We start from the raw sequence: 23,512 nt of genomic DNA on the forward strand, positions 1-23,512 counted from the left end.
ATCGATACAACAAGAAGTAAAGGAGCTTTAAAGTAAACCTTTACTAACCCAAGTAGTCAGAGACATTGTAAAGCAATGAATCCTCAAAGTTTACAGCAAAAACACTGAAGTTGTTTATGTTGTACTCTCAGCAGCACATTTTATATCAAACACAGCAATGTTCAGTCTGCTTAGGTTGCTCATTTTAAGGCAAGAAGAAAAGTGTCTAAAAAAGCTAATGGAGAAAATTATGAAGCTACCACTATGTGTCCAAGATTAGGAAGGGAAAGATTAATTTTAAAAACATTTTATTTATTTCCTTATCCATAGTGGCCTGCTCCACTTTCTCACATGGAAGAAATCTCCAGTGACATGCTTACAGTGCACAGCCTAATGACTGAATCCCAGAAGGAGGAGAAGCTAGAGAAGCACCATCATATGTATAGTCTTAAAGACATTGATGATAAAGTATTCCATGTTCATGATTTGAGGTTATGGGGTGTTACCTGAATGAGGTGCCACAGCCCTCCTTTAAGGCTACATACACACGTTCAATAATTGTCATTGCAAATGATCTTTCACAATCCTTTCCAATGACAAAAGACTAAACAATGCATTAAAGAGTTCTGTATATACAGCGCTGTTCTGCTCTATGGAGAGTGGGGGGAGAACGATGGAACTGCACCCCGCTTCCATTACGATCCTTTGTCGTTCGTGGATTCGCCAGGACGGATCCATAAACGACAAACGACGAGCACTGTACACACGCCAGATTCAGCCCTCAGGTGATTATCGGCGGTGAGTCCTCTGTGTACCTAGCCTTAAGGCCAGAGATGTGCGATAAGTATACCTATAAATATTTCTCACTGATAAGGTTCTACAAGGCATAGCTACCAAGTTCAGAACATAAACATATTTATTAGATCCTTCAGGTTAATGCTTTGTATTTTAGGTGGACACTTCAATAAAAGTTTGCATTAATACAAGGCATCACACAACATACAACAACAGTATCCTTTAAAAAAAATGCTGCAAGTTTTATAAGTGAGAAAATAGTCTTTAAGATCAAGCCAAGTGACTTTGCTTCTGCATACAAAAGGCAAGAGGGAAGGCTTCCCTTAGACCCCCACTGCACCTGTGATTAGACTGCGACAAATAATCTTTGTAGCGATTCATAAAGTATAAGCTGCAGAAAGTGGAAATGATTTCAGGTACCAAGATTTACATGATTGCCCATCTCTGAGCCAGCATCACAATCCACAGAAATACTGACCCTGGAGATTGCTTGAACAAAAATTGCAAGGTCTTTTGAGAAGGGAGAAGTAGAAAAGGGCGTTGTTAGATAGTGGTATTTCTGTGAGAGGTAATACCTACTTGCAAATGTTCTTTTTACACCTTACTTTTTAATAACTTAACTTAATAGTGCTGACATATTACACAGCGACACAGAGTCCATAGCCATGTCACTAGTTGTCCCTCAGAAGGACTGGAACAATCTAATGTCCCTACCATAGGTATATGTTATTAACACAGTCCAAGAATTTTTTTTTTTTAGGGGAAGTCAACCCACAAAAATACAGGGAGAACATAGAACATACAAACTCTTTGCAGATAGTGTCCTGGCCAACATTCAAACCTGGCCAAAGTCAATAGTGTAAGCCACTGAGCGAACTTAGCATGCATGCACTATATACCTGGTCATAGGTCTACTTTGGAGTACAAAAACAAACAAAACCATGACACTAGTGACATTCATTAAGCAAACCAATGATTAAATCCGATTCTGTTAGGAAAGTATAAAGTATAAGTGAGCTTTCATAAAACTGCACATTTTATCATTTAAAGAACATCTATTGCAAATCAAAATGCCAAAGTATTTGCAACATTTTTTCTTGTAAATAAACAATCATTGAGACTGCATTCTTAGGCAGCCTACTAGTGCAGTTTTCCAAAGATCTACACCAGATTTATTCCTTTGCATCAGGCAGATTTTTCTCTCAAAACACATGCATAGTAAAAAAATACCTTTGCCAGTGGGTTTACAAAACTGAAATGGCAGTACCCTGTCAACTACCCTGTCAATTATTCTTAGCTGTGTGGCTGGCTTTTTGCTGGAAGTTTGCTTTGTACCCATTCCAAACTTCTTTGGAATATCAGAACCAATCACCCTCTGTTGGTGACCTGTTGGGGTCCTGCCATGTGACATTCTGTTCAGTTTTGTTAGAACCAAATCAAACTATTTACCTGCTTCCAACAACCACTAGCCAACAGGAAAGCTGCCCATGGTATACTACCCTAACAACGTAAACTGAACTGAGGCAAATTCTAGCAACTTTGATCCAGATGTCTAATGATACGTCAGATCCATAGCTCTGCAATTAGCAAAGCTCATGGTCCTTACTGATTGAAGGATTCTAGCTCTACTCCTACAGGAGTATGGGATCCGTACAAGTAGACCACTGATCCAGTGCTTCATTACAGCGTGGTGGCAGGAGTCTGGTGTTTTTATTCAACCTGTAGCTGCTTTTTAAAGAAAATGAATTTTACCTACATTTTGTTTTGATGCATCTGCAATTTAATTAATTGGTTAAAACTAACACTTCAGGTGTAAAACATCACCTTTGTAATGTCAACTTTAATATGACACTGAAAAAATTGTATTTTCTCTGTTAGATAGAGAGTTTTTAGTTTTTTCAAAGCAAATTCTAACCTAAATCTATGGCTAAACACAATGGCTAAACTGCCAAAAATTTGTCATTCAGAGACACATAATATTCAGATAGGAAAAAAGAAGATTTATAAACAGAAGACATTTTAACATTTCTATCTGTGTTTCCATTTCCAATCAATGTCCTTTGCATTCAAACCAACATTGCAGGATTGACAGCTGGAAGCTGATCTGTTGCTGTGGGCAGAAAGAAATCTTTCTTATGCTATATTTTGATACTTTAAGCTCCTCTGTTGTTAGAAAATATGCGAATGATAAATCACTGCATGTAGAACATTCAAGTTTATATGCTAAATAGTGTCTGTTGTGCAAAGTTAAACTTGTAAAAAAAAATGTATGTCCTTCCCAAACTAATAATAATGTTACTATTTAATACAGAACCCAAGATTTCTTTCTAGAGTCTCACTGGATGATGAGTCATTACCTAGGTTCATGCTTGCTCTGTCTTATAGTGTTCTATCAATTTCCTAATTATCCGAGATTGATTGATCATATTAAACATTAGCTTTTATGACCGTCATATTTGCAGCGGTACTACACAAGGAAAAGGAAGGATTAACAGACTTAATCTTATCTCATGGTTTCTTTTATGTGGTTTTATGTGGTATCAATCCTTATGAACCATCCCTGTGTTTCACCTTGATAGAACTGTAAAGACAAAGTTGATTTTATTTTGCGTTTATTTTTACGAAAAAGTAAAAATATCTATTTCTGCTATTGTATTATCTGTTACACTTGTATAGGGTATGGTCAAATGAAGATACAATAACAAAATAGAGATGCTGCCCAAAGGAACTATACAGATCTAAAGTATTCTTTTTCTAGTGAAGAAGTTTTTTTTACTAGAGAATTTAGAGATAAACATATATACTGGTCCTAGTTATTATTATTACACAGTATTTATATAGAACCAACATATTACATAGCACTGCATAAAGTCCATAGTCAAGTCATTATCTGTCCCACAAAGGGGCTCACAAGCTAATGTCCCTAGCATAGTCATTTGTCATATGTTAGCGGGAGGTCTATTATTATATGAATATTCCTTGTATTGGACTCAATACAGTTATTTTGTATTGAATCCAATACAAAATTATTTAAATTTCCTGCCGCTAAGTCCCAGCCACACTGACGCATGCACCAAAGTCACCGGGAAACCCCGTAGGATGACTCTATACTTCGCGGCTGGAGATCGAAGGAGGCAGCCGTGTCCCCAGGACCTCCGGGGACCAGCAGGTTGCCGGAGGACAGCAACGGAACAAGGTAAGTGGGTTTTTATTCTGCTTTTAGGTACCCCGAGTCTTACTGGGGAATACCGATTTTTGCATGTAAAATCCACCTCGAGTCAGACTCGGAAACACTGCTAGGGGGGTTAATACAATCTAAAGGTCAATTTTTAGGGAAAGCCAATTAACCTGCATGTTTTTTGGAATGAGGGAGGAAACCCACGCAAACACGGAGAACCTGCAAACCCCATGCAGATTGTGTCCTGGCCGAGATTCGGACCTAGGACTTTGCAGAGGCCAAATTGCTAACCAATGAGTCACCGTACTAACCATAATTCTAATGCAAAGTGATAGAATTCACTACTAGACTGCCTGGAAGCTGCCCATACATTGGTCAATTAGCGTAGGATCACTGGTCCCTAATATCAGCCATTTGCCTGGATAGACCTAGTATACAGGACAGGTCTTGACAATTATTATTACACAGGCATAATGGTTGGCAAGTGCTTCTTTATTTCTGACAACCACCAGCCATTAGAAGCACTTTCTGTGGTATTCCTTAACAACAGGCAGAGATGTACAGAGTGTGAGGGGTTAAGCTCAGAATCGCCTTTGCTGGGGTCAAAGGACACTTGTCTGGTTCATCCAAATCATATCACACACTGAGGTATAAGTGTTAAGCTGGCTTGCAGCCAGGTTTATTGAAGGTTGCATATAAAATAACAAAACAGCAAACGAAAACCTTGCCTGTCTGGCACTTACTATACATCCGACGTTCCTGTCTATCAGCTGGAGGGCTTCTTCCTGTCAGCTCAAAACCAAGCTTTCAGCAACCTTTTACTCAGGTTTCCGTTCATTCACCCAGACCAACTTTCTGTGTCCCCAGGCAGAGAGCTCCTCACAGACCGACTGTCTGCGCCTCCAAACAGAGCTCTCCCACACAGTTCACAGTCTCTCAAAACAGAGCGGCACTGAGACAAACCCCTGTCTGTGTCTCTCAAAGCCAAGCTGAGCCGGCACAGACCCCTGTCTGTGTCTCTCCAAGCCAAGCTGAGCCCGCACAGACCCCTGTCTGTGTCTTTCCAAGTTACGCTGAGCCTGCACAGACCCCTGCCTGTGTCTCTCCAAGCTGGCTCTTGATTGAGCTCCTGGCTCTGTGTTATATCCCCACCCTCAGTGCTGCTTCATTAATTACCTCGCAGGTGAGTTTTCCACCTGCTACTTCACGTAGAGAGGAATCCTGGGCAAATATACCTTGCTTCTATTACCAATTCTGCATTGGTGTCACATATCCCCCCCCCCTCTGCTCAGGCAAGTGGGACTGAGCAACTGAAACTAACAGACAGTGCACCCGTGACAACGCATCTGCATTTCCTAGCCATTTTCCTGGCCTGTGTTCCACTGTAAAATTGTAAGCCTGCAAGGCCAGAAACCATCTTGTCACTCTGCTATTTTTCTCTCGGCTCAGGTTCATCCACTTCAGAGGAGCATGATCAGTGACTAACCGAAACATCCGACCCAACAAGTAATATTTGAGTGATTCTAAAGCCCACTTGATGGCCAAACACTCCTTCTCTACCACTGCGTAGTTCCTCTCATGCTTATTTAGTTTCTGACTCAAGTAAAGCACGGGATGCTCCTCTCCAATCATATTCTGTGACAACACTGCCCCTATTACTGAGTTAGAAGCATCTCTCTGTACCACAAATTCTTTTTTAAAGTCAGGGGTCATCAATACTGGTTGGGAACAAAGAGCCCGCTTTGGAGTCTGAAACGCCTCCTCTGCTTCATCGTTCCATTTTATCATCCCTGATAGCTTCCCTTGGTGAGATCAGTTAAGGGAACTGCTATAGTTGCAAAATTGGGTATGAAGCGTCTGTAATAGCCAGTGATCCCCAGGAATGCCTTCACTTGTTTCTTATTTACAGGCTGGGGCCAGTTCTGTATGGCTTGGCAACTTGGGGCTTGACTACACCTCTCCCAATAATGTAACCCAAGTACTTGGCTTCTTCTAGACCAATGCTGAATTTCCTGGGGTTCGCAGTCAACCCTGCTCTCCTCAAATCATCCATCACTGACTGTACTTTGAGTAGGTGTGCCTCCCAGGACTTTTCAGAAAAACCTCTCTGTTCTGAGCGACCAGCTGTCTGTCTTTCCTTTTCTAGGCAAAACACACCACTAACAGGCTTTGTAAGAGCAGTATCACCACCGCTGCTCATTTTGCACACCGCACGGCTCCCAAGTACAGTGTTGATGCTTCCATTTACAACAGATTTGGTCACCTCCTCACTGCCATACACTGCTGTCTTGGTCTTATCAACCACTCCAATTATTCTGTGAATAACCGCATCTTTAGCACCAACAACAGCCCCTGAGGCAGTAGCTATACTCTTGTTACTTGGCTTTCGCAAAATGTGCATTTTCCTGGGACCACCCTGTTTGAACCGAACATGACAAACATAGCATTCATATAGCTTGTCCCCAGAACGAGTTCTTATATGCCTCTGCATGTGACTATCAAGTTTTGAGCTTCTGGGACAAGTATACCTGCACTGATCCCATTGGAAAGTTTTCTTCACACTTTTCTTTTCAACTTTTGTCTGTTTTGGGGGCTTCCTATTTCCATGCACATTTCCAGCCTTCCCTTCCACTGGGGTAGTAACTCCTTCCCCAACCTGCTTCTGAGTATCCTGTTCATCAGGAACAACAGTGATGGTTTCTTCCCTCCTTACTTGGTTTAATTTACGAAACTCTTCCCGCACCTTTTGGCAAATAGGGACAGCTTTTCCAATCTTTACTTCGCTTAATTTATTAAACTCTTCCCGCACCTTTTGGGAAACAGGGATAGCTTTTTCAATCTTTACTTCGCTTAATTTACTGAACTCTTTCTCTTTTATCTCTTCATCATCAGATTCAACATCTCCTTCCTCAGCCGCCATTGGCTCAGCTTCTTCGTTCTGTCCTTCAGGCTGTTCTTTTGTCTCAGCAGAAACAGGATCCCATCCATAAGCTTGGACTTCAATAAAAGGAAACTTTTCCCTAGCCAACACAGGCAAACATTCAGCAGCTTCCATTTTAGAGGATTTATGCATCTGCTTGCCCCTCAGTCAGCCTGGAAGTATCCTGGTCAGTCACTACAGGAATATTTTCTTCAACTCCAATCTCTGTTAACACGACAATACTTTCTATAGCCTTTACTGCACATGAGACAGGGACACTTATTTCAGCATGCACTTCTTCACCTGAGACCACTGTACTCGGGACATCACCTTTGGATTCCTCTGGTTTCTCACAAGCTGCATCCGAAACAAGGCTGGCAATTTTCTCTTCTTTAGACTTATCACCATCTTGCTTATTTTCACTCTCTTGCTGCTTGGGCCATTTCCCCCTACCATAAATCATTTTCTTTACTCCTTGAGCCTATTCCATATGTTCCTTAACAATTGGCATGACTGCTGACATCCTGTCCTTGTCAATACGTCTCCTTATTGCCTTTTCTCTTTCTCTACTACCTTCCCTATGCTTCTGTCTACTTCTACTGGCGTTTCTGCGATGCTCATCACTTTCGATCTCACTGTTCTCTACCTGTGGAGCTGAGGAAGGATTGCAGCTAACTTTCAAACTAACTCTGTCCTCTTCATTCTCAGTCTCTAATGTGGACTCATCTAGGTCTCCGGCCATATCTGAAAATGGAAAAGGAGGGAAGTTATCTGCTGATAACTCAACTACCTCCCCTAATTAGGAATCCTCTAATGGTTCTGGGCCTATATCAGAGGCTGTCAATATCTGCAGTGCACCTCTTTTTGGTTCCAACTTGGACTCCCATAATTTCAAAAAATCTGTAAAATCTCTTCCAAGAATAACCTCATGCGTTAGTGCTGGGACTAATCCAACTTTATGAAGCACTGACCCATAGGGAGTTGTAATATAAGCAAGGGTTGTCTGGTATTCACATTTATCCCCATGCACACAAGTCACAGTGAACATGTCTGATTTACTGTCAGAGGGGCCTTGGGCAAATATACCTCGCTTCTACCACCAATCCTGCATTGGTGTCACAAGAGGTATACAAAGGCAGCACAGTATACCAGTGGTAAAATAAAAGAAATGTAAAAAATGAATAAATGAATGTGAACAACCTGGCTTGCACTTTCCCCCTCGGACTTAAACACCCTCCACCCCCCACACATGGTAGACCAACAAATAATGGGAATTCTATGTGTCATGGTTATTTTCCACAGGTATGAATCAAGAGCTTCTTTATTTTTAATTATTCTTTGTTAGATTGTATTATTTTATGGAGTCATACACCTAATCTATAAAAATGTTGACCAGTGTATGACCACTGTAAATAAAATAATTTGACTATGAACAACAGCCAGAGGCTGTTTGAAGACAAAGCACAGGAGCTTGAATTTGATTCTCAGGTGAAAAAGAACCCAATGAAGAGAACTACAAAGAAATGCAGCTGAAGAGGAGCAGTGGGAAGGATGAATGAGTCTGGTTGCAGCATTCATATTAGATTGTAGATGAGAACGTTGGGTTAGTGGACCACTACAGAATTCCAAACAAGAGATAATAGGAGCAATACCTAGGAGTTTACAAGAAGTTTGGTGGTCTCTGGGGACAGGTAAAGGCAAATTTTGGAGATGTTACTTACCAAGGTTAATTATCACTTTGAAAGGAATAATTCAGTTAGCTAAGCAAATGTAGTAAAAATAAACTTTACAAAGAATATTGAATCACATGCTGGTAATTTAAAAAAAAATCTAACAGGATTTATTTTGCATATTATTGCATGGCTGATGTCAGCAAAATCTCATCTCATTTATTAATTTTAATTTCTTGGAACAGCCTATGGTCTAGAGGAAGTGAAAATCAGTCAGTGTGTGCTATGTCTTAGTACAACAAAAGAAGATGAAGGTGTTTCTTTTAAAAATGGTGATTGAATTAGTAAATTGATTTTAATTCACAGTTCTGCTTTTAGCTGCAGGTGTTAGTATTGCAGTCTGGGTGACTGTTCAGATTTTATAGCGGAAAACAAGGGCCGTGGTTTAGGAATAAAAGCAGAATGTTTATTAGTGAACACCTACAACACTTTTACAAACAAGATATTACTGATGACAGAAGCACGTGCCAGACACACACTACCTACTCTTATCTTATCACAAAGTTATGCTACAGGTATCATTGCAGCATGCTTTGTTATCAGTCCAGTGGCAGAACTAGGTATACTACTTTTCATTTTGTTAGGTTACCAAAAGTATCACTCTTTGATGTTTCTAGCACAATCTTTTATTTAATTTTATTACTGTTTATGCACACATTTGCAGGCTTCCTTTATTTTAATATTACAGGATAGGTAAAGGAATTAGCGAGACTTAACTCTCTGTTAAGCTACGTACACACGGCAGATTTTTATCGCCCGATAATCGGCATCGGCCAATTATCGGGCGAAAATCTTCCGTGTGTACAGTCGGTGTCGTCCATTGTCGGGACGACCGACCTGCCGGATCCACGGATGATGGACGACAGCCGATCGTAATGAAAGGGAAGGGGAGAGCGCGCAGCAGGGTGCCGCTCCGTCGCTCTCCCCCCTCCCCTCTCCATAGAGCATGAACGGTGCTGTATGTACAGCAACGTTCATGCATCATGCTTGCCCTTGTCGTTGGAAAGGATCGTGAAAGATCCTTTCCAACGACAAAAATTGCAAGTGTGTACGCAGCTTTACTCACCTGTCCTTGTTCCCTCAAAGGGCATCGCCATCTTCTTCTTTTTTTCACTTTTTGTGGTGTTCTTCAAACATCTTGTTTGACCAGGCCCGATGAAGTACCTTCCATGCACCCATTCATGGAACGTGGGTAATCTTTCAAGTGGAACGCTTTAAACCTGGAAAAAACTTTTCTGCACTCTAGGAATGTACTGGGTACATTCTTTGTTAGTGCCACCATTAGTCCCACCATTGCCAACTGCTTTATGTTTGACTTTGATGGTTTGCTACCTTACTTGCCCTCTGCTTGATCTTGAACTCTCTCACCTCTAGCCACTTAGATGCCTTGTCTGGTTAAAACACTCTTGTATATATGTATAACCTTGGCAGTTATTTTACCTGCCCTCATTCTCATGCTCTCAGGACACCCTTGCTTTGCCCAGAGTTATGTTTTCACTCCTCACCAGTTCTCAGACCCCATAACTTGAGCATAAGATTCTGGGGACAACCAAGAACAGTGCTTTTTGCCTCCCAAGACTAAGTAGGGGCTTACCCATTCATAATCCATAATCTTTTATTTTAATTGATAACAATGGTCCTATTGCTAGTAAATGATCGTTATGTTTGCATGCCTTACATGTGTAATTTAAAAATACATAAATATCAAATCTTAATAATAATGTTGTTTGGGGTTTTAGTGAGATAAAAAGTTATAAAACCCTTACATTTATTTTTTAAGGTATAAATACATTTACATTTAAGGTATAAATGTTCTCTCTTTGAAAATGCAAAGTGCAATCACTTCAAAGGAATGCTACTTAAGTAGATTTGAATAGATGCTGTAACATTCAGATACATGAAAGCAGCATTTCTCCAGTCTCAGCTTATTGTACACCATATGGTTAGAGATGAGCAGATGGGCTGAGCTACACAGCAGAAAGAAAAGAGAATTTCCACATTGTGCTGATGACCCAATTGACCAACATGAACCAGAGTTCCCTGGTGACCTGACTTCACACATCTTAAAAGTAACTGATGTCTGTATTCTCTGCCCAAGGGGTTTTCACTTCTAAATAAGATATTGAGTACAATTCTTACGTGTTTGCAAGTTTAATTGGGATATACAAAGGTGTTAATGAGAAATATTTTTAAAACATGCAGTATATAAACATATTTCCTCTGTTAGTAAAGAACCACTGAGATATTCCCAAAGCACATTTGGGTTTAAGTGACTGCTGGGCATATTGCATCAGCATATAAGTATATGCAATGTAGACATATATAAACGTGAGGTTTATATCTGCTTTTCTACTTAGGTATGTGAGTTTTATGAATTCATAGCTATAGATGAAGCCTAATGCGATAAGCAATATTCTGGCTTCTTGCATGTCCATAATACTCCAGTAGTGATAACTCTTCCATAATTCTTTATTGTGTTCCCATTCCACCTGGAATGATCATTTCTAAACTAAATATGACTAAATATGAATCATTGAGCACTGTACATACAGCCCCGCTCTGTTCTATGGAGTGGGGATAGGGGAGAATGAGTGAGTGGTCCTGGGGCTCATATCGGCCGAGAATCCCTTGACGTGTGTACATTGGCTTAGTGGCTAGCATATAAAGCTGTTTCCTAACATTAGCCAGACACATTAAAATGTATGTCAGGATATAATAAAACAAATATTATTTTCTGTTCAGTAGAGTGAAAGTAAAGTAAAGTGGTAATTCACTTTACCCTAGCCCTAACCTTATCCCTTGCATATATCAATGAAATAAATGAGGGAGCAAGTAACACAGTCATGCTTCAGTTAAAACTACAACCACAGCAAGAAACATCTGTGTAGATCATAATCCAGAATAGGAATGTAATATATGTCAGTTTATCACTAGACTTTAGATATAATGGCTGCATTTGTGTTTTTTTCTGGCTTGTTTAACCTTATTTTTATGTATCATCTGTTTTTATTAGTTTTCAACATAGAATTTACAAACATGTCAAATAAAACAAGGAATAGAAAATTGTATAAAACAAAGTACTTAAAAAGAAATTAAATGACGTACATAAAAAAGGAAGGGGAATATGGGAAATCATACAGACAAAAAAAAAACCTTCCAACAATATTGGCATTGAAAAAAAAGAGGAGGGGTGGAGAGATAGAAAGAGAAGATATATAACCTTGCAGTAGCATATCCTGAGAGTAATTTTAACCCTATTTTTATGTGATAATCCTGCCAATAACACATTTTTCTTCTAGAGTGACAACACTCACTCTATAAACTGTACCTATTGAGGAGCAGTGTTGTTACCATATGTTGATCTCCTGATTTGGACTGCAGAATACCTCTCTCTGCTCATTGGTGTAATATAAGGATATGTATCATAGTGCAGAGACTTATGATTTGATATATAGGATGGAAGGCGAAAACAAGACCTAAACACACAAGTCAGAAAACATAAATATGTGTCCTCTAAAATGTTGCTATCAATACAAATTAGCTGTTTGGAAGGAAGCTAAGAATGCATAGATATAACATATAACAAATACTAACTGATCTGTCTGTACCAGGTTGGATGTGCTATATTCTATGTAATATATGGTTGACATGGCTTTCATCAATTCAAAATTGGTGAACATTTTTGTACTATGTAAGATAATACGTCTCTAGGAATTCTTGGGTAGCTTGAGGAAGTTATTCTTTTGTTACTCTGTGCAATTAGAAATGAAATCCACATAATAGCCCAGTTTGATTAATCTTGCATTAAGGGACAGCTTTTCTTAGGAAAAAAGGACACTCAGCGCTGGAGAGCCATCAAAGTCTTTTAAATATACTTTTTAGTAATGAAGCAGTTTGCACCCTGTTTTATTCCTTTGTCACCAATGAGTTAAAATTCATGAGCGTCCATGGCTTTCAATACTCACTCTAGTGCTGCTATTTTCTGCGCCAAGCTAGCCATCACAGCAAAGAGTCGTAGGTCTGTTAGGCCATCTGTTACATAATAGTCCACGATCTCCAGAATCTGGAAGAGTAGAGATGGATAGTGTTGAGATGATGAAGGATTGAACAACAGCAGATTGCTGCTGAGCTTGGAAGGGGAGATAATGAGCTCTGATTGTTGCAAACACAAGCTGCATTAGCATCGTAAACAAAACAAGCGTTCAAATTAAATCATCTGAGTCAATCATATATACATATGTAATAAGCCATTATAACTCATAAATACATGATATTCTATGACATCGACATATGCTTTGCATGACATTCTATTATCTAATTGTAAGGAAACTACAGTGAACATACATTAATGCTTTTCCTTAAAATTGTACATGAAAGTAATAGTTTTGTTAAAATTACCGTGGTCAAACTTCCTATTAAATAAAATAAGGGTTTATTCGAAAAAAAATTTGATAGGGCATAGGATAAGTTTGCAACATCAATGTAAAAAAATGTATCTTACAAGTACATATATATATATTGAAAGGCTGATAGGCACTAGTTTTATAGAGATAAGAAACAAGAAGGGGGGGGGGAGAGGGAATGGGGTTAAATGAAGAGTATAAGTAGCTACATAGAGCCCATGGGACTAGGAACGTATGAGTACCCTAGCTCAGAGCTGGATCAATCACAAATAACCTAGACAGAAGCCTAGGGCCCAGGGGATGCCCAGGGGGCCCTAATAAAGCCTTCATGCTCCTGTAGTAAATCAGGAGGTAGTGTAATTGGTCCTAGCTGTGCGCCTGTATGTAATTTGAAAAAGAAGGATGCATTTGTGGACAGTTGGCTTCTGATGATGTGAGCCATGCCAATACAGACAGTACAAATAGGTCAGCTTCTCTTTGCTTTTTTTCAAACCCTATTTATGTCATTCGGAGGGATGGGGAAAACATATGCCTAGTCCCCTTTTGCCCTAATTCATCTCTGTCTAGCATCCAGATATAATTTATGTTGTTTCTTACATATTTTATATTCTTAGTTTCCAGAATGTGATGCCTATATTTCATGTGCAGATATATCTCCAGTGTCCATCATTGGTAAACAGTATTTGACAAATTAGTTAGCCACACAGGACCAGTTACCTAAAACCTGGTATGACTTTTTACATTTGTTGTATTGTATTTGTATATCTTGTGAGCTTCATTTTCACATGGTTCACTACTTTTTTACATGCAAATTTGTTATCCAAAGGGTGACAAAACATTAAACATTAATTTAATGTAAATTTAATTTAAATTTTTTTTAGCATAGGACTACAGATTCTGAGCATATACAACTATATGTGTTTTCTTTGAAGCATGAGCTTCCTTTTAAAACTTCTTTGGATGTTCTTTTTGTGTAGCATGGGACTTCATTCATTGCATTACTTATATCATTCTCTGCCTGCCCAGAGATACATTTATAAGTTGGATCTTCCATGCATGATCTAAATCATTAGTACTAAAAATCAGTAATGGGTTGTTGGGGCTTTTTCTCATAGGAGAAGCCTTTCCTCCGTTTTGGTAAACAAGGTTATAAGTGACATTGAGGGTTCTCGATTGGGCTTTAGTACTGGTGGCCCTAAAATATGATTTCCTATTATTTGCTAGGCTTGCTAGGGTGCTGGCTTTTCCTAAAGTACTTGTCATGGCAAAATAGAAACAACATACAGACTATCCTAAATGTATTTAATATATGTGCATATTACTATATATATATATGCATGTATTACATATATGTGCTTAACACAAAATATAACCATATTTTGTCTCTTAAGTTGCTGCAAGTAAAATAGTTGTTTATCTTGGCAGAAATCCAATGTACTAGAAACTTCATGTAGGTGAAGCAGTGAAGTCATTGCCTATATGTGTGTCTCTTCTACTGGACTACAGACTGCCCTCCTTATGTTATGAAAAGGAGCAGGGGCATACAATGTAGAGGGATATTCAGTCAGGGCTAACACTGATGTCTTGGAATTTCAATCCAACAGAGGTTGTTTTGTCAGACTACAAATTCAATTTTGAGCTCACTGTATTTCTATCAGACCAGCAGGTATATTTCTGTTTTTGCAGCAATTATAAAGATAATCCATATGGGAAAATAAGCATGTATTGCATGTATCTGCAAAGATGTAGAGGGTATGTATTTTTTATAATGTTTATACAAGTTCTTTAAATAATAATTGCAACCTCTTCAACTTTTTAGACGTAGATAACATTAAACAAATTTGTGTCACAGTTGGTTCTTTCGTTCTTTCTTTCTCAGTTACTACAAACAGTTTTCAGACTAGGTCGTAAAAATTTTGTGTGCAACAAAGTTTCTAACACTAGGTATAACTATATAAAAACAGGAGTTCGACTTCAAATATTTTTTTCTTTTTCCTATTCATTATTTAAGTACAAAGTGAGATAATATACAAAGTGTAGTAAGCTATGTCAGAAAATCAGATTTCAGTGTAATGATATTAAAAAGACCTTCTGATTGCTTTGGGTTACTGAACTTTGTTTGCTTCTTTTTATCTCCCTAAATAGGTCTCCATCTATGGCACACATTCATTTTTTGCAGAAACCAAACTTCTAACTTTCATCTTCTAACTTCCTAACACCATCTATCTACTTATATCTTCGCCCAAAGAAAACCTGGCGTATGAAGGTTGCCATTGCTGACACTGTTCTGAATATTCCAATTTACTTACCTAGAACAGATATGCAGCATGAAAAATTGAAATACAAATCAGTACTGAAGTTTGGGAAAAGTGTGACAGGCAGAAAATGCTTAATGAATGTAAACTTAGCAGGAAAAATACCCAAGAAAATAATTTAAATTTTTGCTTCTACTTTATGTTTTTAGTTACTTATCCCTTTCCTGCTAGAAAGAAATATAGAGAAAGATAATACATGGAAGCACATAAACACTTTCAAATACCCTTTTAGTTGAATGAGGTTTCCATGCTGGTTATTTAAAAGTTCTGAATCTGTAAAAATTAGGACAGGGCATTTTCCTAATTTTAGGACCCACGTTTTGCCAAGGCCCTCGAACCTATATAGTACACTCTGTGCTAAGCAGCAGTGGATATGTCTGTGTGAGAGAGCCAGACTCCCTGTTTGTGCCTGTGAAGGGAGAATCGCTGGTTTTGAAGCCATCCTCAAGTTTGCCATTTGATACTAATCCTCCGCAATATTTATATGCAGGTTTTTTTTGAAGGTCTTCCTAATCCTAAAATTTACTCAGCCCTCCTGAACAGCAGAGGCAGTCTAGGGGGAGGGCATTTCTCTGCTGCAGTTAAACCTTGTTGCCTCCAGCCTGTGACTGGACAGTGATAAAGCAGCAGCATTCTGATGAGATCATTCCTTTCTCACTGTGTTCTGTCCTTTTGTCGACACAAGTGATTGCCCCCTAGTTATCCTACTCATAACTGCTGTTGGTCTGGAAATGTATAAGCTAAACCCAGCTCATTTGTTGACTTCCCCTTACTTCCTGTTTGGTAAAACCAAGAGAAATAATTTCTAACAGCTATTTGTATAGCAGTAAAAACGTGATGGGTTTCCAATCCTTCCCCCATATTGTCTAAAACATTGGACATACCCTTTAACTGACATAAAAATAGCTGGCATGTCCAAGTTTGTTTACATCTACTGTTAATAGCCCCTACCAGTGCCAGACCTCCCAGAAGACCCAAATCTCTTTAAACCATTCCCATATTATACATTCTGGTCTTATCATGGAATGAGACCTAGTAGTTGCCTTTATAAAAAATCCCTAAAAGCCAGACAGGCTTCCACCCTTCTCTTACTCAGAAGCCAGAATTGCAGTTGGCAGTAGCTGTGCACCTCTTCATACAGCCCTAAGACCTCTGATTTATTTTAGTTTCCTTGTAACAGACTAGGGTTTTACAACTGTTCACCTCCTCATGTACATTGTAATGCATGGATGCTGGGAAATTAGGTCTTCAATCAATTGTTCTGGTGTCTAAATGTCCCTCTGCCAGCTGAATTTAGAGATGGCAAGAAATAGCTGTAGTGTCCAAGCAGATTTGGCCCATAAAATTGTATTTTCTCTACCACCTGTACACTGATTGTATTTAAGCAACAACCTCCACTTTCCACATCGCCGTGTGTGGGGTCCCCATCCTTCTGAGAACATTCTTGTGACAGGTGGAGCAAGGAACAGCCACTATAACCAATGAAAACGTGACTTCTCTCAATGGTCCTGATTTATAAAGCTCTCCAAGGCTGAAGTGGATACATGTTCATCATTGTAGCTGGGTGATCCAGAAAACCTGCAATGGATCTGGTACAGTATTCAAAACGGTTGCTAGCAAATAGCAAATGAATTTAAGGAAATCCATTCCAAGTTTTCTAGATCACCCAGCTTCACTGATGAAAATGTGTCTTCTCCAGCCTTGGAGAGCTTTAATAAATGAGGAATCTTTTCAGAAGGGCAGGGTTATTACCCTCAGCTAGGGGCATACAGTGGTAATGTAAAAAAAATTGTATTTTTTACAGCATTTCTTGATCGATTTTTCACTAAAATTTGGTGATTTGGGCAAGGAACCAGGAGGGTACATTAAGACCTTCATTTTTAAGTTTTCTAGCAGAATTTTTATGCCTCTGTAGATATTTACCTCTGTTCATTTTAATTATTTTGTTTATGACTCAATATTACTTGCATGGAATTTCCACTTAGCTTTACCTAATTCACTAAGAAAATGAAAATTAACTTTACAAAGTGAACATGCTCTACGCCTTTAGTAAATCCATCCCAATCTATCTTCAAGCCAGTTTACTACACTTTTACTAAATAAGCCAAAAACATAAAACCTTAGACAAATGACTGTTATAAGAAGTAATTATCCATCACATTATGTTTTATCTATTTCATATTTGGTATCTTTTGAATGTCTTCATTGGAATTGGAAAAACATCACTTATATTGAAATTTATGTGCATATATTTGTAACACCTCTTTTGGATAAAATACACATTTACTGGATGAGTACTGGAACCAATTCTGAAATACTTCAATCAACAGAATAGAATCATTTGTGACTGCAGACCTGCTATTGCTTGGGGTTGTTTGTATATTAGAGTTTACTCTGTTAAATGCAAATAAGTGATTAATACAACAAAGCAGTGTAGGAAGGTCCAGCTTTAAAATATTTTAGGAATTAATAAAATCTGTACAAAATACAAAACCATGTAAAAACATATATATATTCTTTAATGTCATCAGTGTTTCAGTTGTACTTTGACATTGATGACAAATGACAAGTTGAAACAAGCAGCTAATAACAGAATATGGCCAATGTTTTCAAATCCTTCAGAGATGAAGGGGTTGGTACCACTTGAGTCCTTTATATTTGCTTTTCCTACTGTCAGAATTAAGCTGAAAAAAACTAAAGAACGTACGTTAATCTCCCACCTCCTCACTTTCCCTGCCATCCCAGCTTTCATTACAATCAAATTTCTTCTTGCATGAAAGTCTAGTAGGAACTTTCACGTCAACTTTGTTCAAGGTACTTTAAAATACTAATAGAGAGAGTATTATGTTAAGTTTAATTATAGGTCCTTTCATATTCCTTGCTCTGAATGGATCCATTCTATGGAAAACCCTATGGTTGTGACCTACAAAGCTTTGTTTCGCAAATAAAACTCTTTTCTTCCAACCAATTGCCTTTGTGTTTCAAGTATTGAGAACAAACCCACAGAACTCGCATTTTCCCTCTTCAGGTTTTCATGACAAAAAAGTGTTCCTTAAAAAACTCCATTATTCTCAGGTGATTTCTATGCAGACAGATATGTGTATTCTACCCCGGGTACCTCGCTCTTTCTCTCCCTTCTCTTTGAAAACTTTGTTTAACTTGTTTTTTTCATGTACTAAACAAAACATGGAAGCAATGAATAAAAGGGATGTTTACTGGAGGCACACGTACAAGCTGCACAAAATGCTGGGCTACCTTTTGTGGTTTAACATTTCATAAGAAAAGAAACCACAGACAAAGCAAACATTCAATAATGGAAGCCATAAAAGACTTTACTGATTCATTATTATTTTTTTACAGGAAGGACATTTATGAAATAAGGTCAAAGCCTATAAGGTAATACTCTTCTAGTCTGATTGAGGCATGGAACACAACAATGTTGACAGATGGACAAAATGGCTCTGATAAAGTCAATGAAATTAAGTAACAATGGCAGGCAGTATTGAATTGATGTTTTAGAATGGGAATATGAACACTGGCCCACGCCACACCGAGTCAGTCCAATGCTATAGTGTGATTACCTCCCAGCTGGTTTAGCTTATATCTTAACAAACTTGAATTAAACCAACTTGTGGTAATATGATATCTGTTTGATGTCTGAATAGCATTCAGGCTTTGCCATCAAAGGACAATGAAGAATTAGGATACCAGAGAGATTGCTTTACATGCCTATTATAACAATCACTGGGTGCTCTTGGCACCTAGCCAGTGTGTACCTACGGAGGAGGGTACGTGGACACAAATGCTTGGCAATGTGATAACTAATGTGGAACTAATGAATGTACAACTGGTCAACAAAAGTAATCTATACATGCCAAGAAAATAGTTCTGTATATAGCTGGCAAATTAAAGGAATTATTATTGCTGAAAATACATTATTTGTTTGTTGAGGTTTATTTTTAAAGCCACAAATGTATTCACTGCCATTTAGGTTGAAAACAGATTTGATGCCTATATATAGCATTACTAAGCAATAAAAAACAGAAGACATAAAGCAGTTCTAAATAAAGGAAATGCAAGGATGCATGTGCTTCATGTTTATTTACATCATGTGCTGATAAAGAGGTGAGCACATGTTAGGAACTAAAAACTTTGAATTACCCCCTGAATGCTATTATGTTTCTAACGTATGCATAAGAACAGAGGTTCTTCATTGGCATATATTGTAATACATGTTCAAGCTGACCAACTGCATCTAAGTGATCATTTTCTAAACAGTCCCTACATAACTGTGCAAAATGTCACTGTTCAATAAAAAAATGTGTTCAAATACATGTACTTTACATACATCTCTTCATGGATGTTGCATAGTGCAGGTTAGTGGCCATACATGAGACCAGCTGTGTCTATGTGACCAATATTGCCACTTTATGCTCATTAAAATATGCTATAAGCAAACAGGTACATACCTGCCATTTTGCACAGAAGATCACATGTAGTCCTGATTGCAACTAAATGTGGCCATACCAACACACATTGCACAAGTAACATTGTTATTATCAGGAAGTCAGTCCCGATCAATGACATGCAGCTAGCAATGGCACAAGTGCATGTAGATAGGAAGTGGCTGTGAGGAAGCTGTGTAGAAAGTCAGCAGCACTGAAATTGAAAGCAGCATTTTATGAAAAAAAAGTTTATTATACACAGTGCTTTAGCAAATTCAATTTTTAAATATATATTTTCTTGTAAATGCTGTTTCCCCTTTCAGACCAAGTCATCACTCTACTTCAAAAATATGTTTTATCACTGTGTGTGCCCATGTTGGATATTGGGGTTACCGCTGGGGAGGTTAACAAGACCATACATAAACATAAAACATACGTCTGGAATCATTGATGGATTACATGGATATATCAGGATCAGATGCCAAATATTGCGACTCATCAGCACACTCCCGCCACTGACCGTGTACCAGAATCCACACACAGTGGAGAAAAAACAATCATGTGACTTCAGTGTCCAGAGGGCTACACAGGGCCCATTTGGCTCCTCTCCGCAACACCAATTAGGGTAAAAGTGTTTCCTTTACAATGCTAACAAATTCCATGATTCTGGAAACCACAAAATGACTATGCAAGGATTAACAAGTAGTATAATAATTAAAGGAAACACCTGCCTTCATTTGCTTTATGTTTGTTCTGGGTTATTAAATGATGTGATAAGGACAGAGGATCAGAATATCGACCAAGCATCCAGCACTTTCAATAGGTCAGCATATTCAGCCTGATTATTTCCATGGTTTCCATTAAAAATGAAATAATGGGTAAACAAATGAAACAAATAATGATTTTGCCAAGATTAAAGACAGTTAAATTGTAATGGTGCTATGTAGTATCTTTTGTATTATGTTCTCTTACCCGATACACATACAGCTCTTCAGCATCACTTAATGCGTTTGCTGGAACAATTTCTTTTAAAGCCATAAGTACCTGGAGGCAGTCTAAGTATCCATCTTCATCAGTATCCACCTCAAATAAAAATAGGTCACACATAAGTAAATATATTCCTAAGTTTTTGATAACTTGACGAATATCTCTTATTCTTATACAAATTACCTTTATCTTATGAGCAGTAATATTTTAAAATTCCAACTAGCTCTAAATAACAGTGCAGAAAATGTATGTATCTTCTTTGTTAGCAAATACAGGAGAATGAGCATGGACACCAAGATTCATCCAATATTTTCTCCATACTTGCACTATCCATGGTTGGATTTTCCATGCAGGGCCAAAAAATCCACAACAAGTAAAAGAGAATTAATAAGCAGGATGGCATATACTGTATATCAATGTATAAATCAAGTACATCAATAAAATGCATTACCAGAAAAAATCAATTTATATTGGTAGAATAGACTATGATTCTAAAGATGCCATTTCCTTACATGAGGGAGCATACAAATTTTACAGTCAGGTCTTATGTAACTGAGCAAATTATACTTAAACCAGTAATCCAGGCTGCTCATTTTTGTAACCCTATCTCATTCAAAAACATTTGTTTTCCAGTCAACACAGGTGCACCAGCTCACGGGGAACTTCAATGTGACAAACACCATGCAGACCGCTATTACAAATAGAAAGCTAATCTTATTGTTTTCTGTCAGTGAGCCTACAGCTACACCATGAATAAACTGGATAAAAAGCAAAGTCAGAGAATGGACGTATCACAAGGTTTGGAATTACTGTAGTCTGAATAGCAATATATGCAACATGTGCTCATAAAACCAGCTGCTAGCAGAAATATAAAGTAATATAAACTCTAAATACCCATTTTTGGATCTAAATCATGTTTTTTGTATCATGAAAGGAAAATGGCATTTGACATTGTTTCCAAAAAAGAAGGTTGAGGTTACAGTGTAACTGTGTGTTTGGCTGGACCCAATGCAATGAATGCATTAAAGAGGAACTTGAAATCAGGCAGGGCTTTATTGCAGAATGCGACAGGTCATTCTGCATAAGTATTCTTACCTGCCTGATCACCATTCCAGCTATCAAAATTTGCTGCAAGTGCCGGAACTGAACAAACTCCCGTGCGCCTGCAAGAAAGCTACATCATCCCAGTCCAGCCAATCAAGACGGGCAAAGACTTGAATGCAGGAGGAGAAGGAAGTAAATGGTGGCGCCTACATTGGAACAGTGACAGGTGAATATCTCTTGGGTTTAGTTCCACTTTAAAGCTGCATTCCAGCCTTGCAAAGGATTTTTTTTATGTTGTAAAAAACTCCTAGAGTGGATTTATTAAAAACCATTGGCTGTTAGTTGGCATGTTTTCAATCCTAGACTAGATTCATTCTAGCTGTGCTGGATCACCCAAGTTATCCCATGATGGTCTATATTCACTATTCATAAAGTACCCATTACATGTTAAATCAGATATGGCCACTTCATTTCTTGGTTAACAGACATCCAGCATCCTCCCCAGGACAATTTTTTCTGACATACATATTTCTTTTATAAATTTCGGAGGCTCAGCATCTCATGTGGGCCTTACCTAGGATGGCCTGCTTGCAAGTGAAGCCTGCCTAGTAATACCCACTCCAAACTACAAACTGACATCTATCCACCAAGTCATTTTAACATTTGCATGACTGCTCCTGGGATCAAGCCCTCTGGTAGCACCATGGCTGAGGGCTCTTGAGAAGTAAACTAAGGAAGTCTGCTGTGATGTTTTTAGGAAGCTTTGTGCAGCATCTTGCTGGCTTCTCCAATCAGCTAGTATCAGTCTGCATTGCACAGCTTCCCCAATGTACTGGCTCGCAGGGTGCTGACGTGACATATTTGGCGCCATATAAAGCCCATGTGTATATAATATAAAAAGAGTGTATAATATGTATTGAGGCAATTTGGGCTCAGCAAATTTAGCAACCTATATGTATAAGCAACAACCCCTGGCCTGTCTATTGGGTTCCAGTGCTTTCCATTTAGCGTCAAGCTTTTACTATCCATAAAAGGGTTAGGTGGAGACCATTGACATTACCATCTTCAAGATAGAAAGTATATGGTTTGGCATAGGAAGTACAAGTCTCACTATCCCCGAGTTGAAACATTGATGAGACTAAAATGTACATAATTGTCCAATATTTGTTGCAAGTACCATGTGTTTTTAGCGGTCTTAATAAATTATGCCTTCATGATTTCCCATTTTTATTCCTTTTATCATTTCACATTTTCTTGCTTCATTCATCTAGTAGATCTGTGCTAACTCTACCTTTCATGTTGCTTTTTGATTATTCCTTCCTCATTCATCAGACCAACAGTCTATAGGGGGACTGTGGCAATATGAGATGGCAAAGCCTTGCATTTACCAACATAGCACTTTCTACATGGGGACCCAGTGCAGAGCAAGGCAAGTCAGAAGGAAATCAGTAGAAGCGAGCCTACAGACAATATTTGTAATTTTATTATTAACCTTATTGTACAAGACAACATATTACACAGCACTGTACAATAAATAGGGGTTGCAGAAGACAAACTTGCATATTAGATGGGTACAAACAATGACAGAGGAGGGGAAGAAGACCCTACCAATAGATGACTAGTCCTTTTTCTTCTGGGCCTAGGCACAGCTTTCACAATTTAGGTCCTTTTTAAACATAACAGAATATGCTCAACTTTTTCATCAATCTTTTGTAT

The 23,512-nt window shown here is 38.3% G+C and overlaps 1 protein-coding gene across 2 annotated transcripts in view; it reads right to left on the reverse strand.

Annotated features, from left to right (window-relative positions):
- The window catches only part of LOC140323789 (uncharacterized), a 135,704-nt gene that overhangs the window by 20,952 nt on the left and 91,240 nt on the right, over nt 1–23,512 (reverse strand). Inside the window, exons 12-14 of one of the 2 annotated variants that reach the window (XR_011919442.1) lie at nt 20,936–21,078; nt 20,738–20,848; nt 12,651–12,665 (exon numbers count right to left, since the gene is read on the reverse strand). Coding sequence is in view for 1 of the 2 variants with exons in the window: in XM_072401148.1 (XP_072257249.1) it covers nt 12,568–12,665; nt 20,738–20,848 (209 nt within the window). In the remaining variant the exon portion in view is untranslated. Of the gene's footprint in view, nt 1–12,567; nt 12,666–20,737; nt 20,849–20,935; nt 21,079–23,512 lie in introns of those variants that run through there. The other variant, XM_072401148.1, reaches the window with a different exon arrangement.

The sequence above is a fragment of the Pyxicephalus adspersus genome, chromosome 2, assembly GCF_032062135.1.
Source record: "Pyxicephalus adspersus chromosome 2, UCB_Pads_2.0, whole genome shotgun sequence".
Lineage (NCBI taxonomy): Eukaryota > Metazoa > Chordata > Amphibia > Anura > Pyxicephalidae > Pyxicephalus > Pyxicephalus adspersus.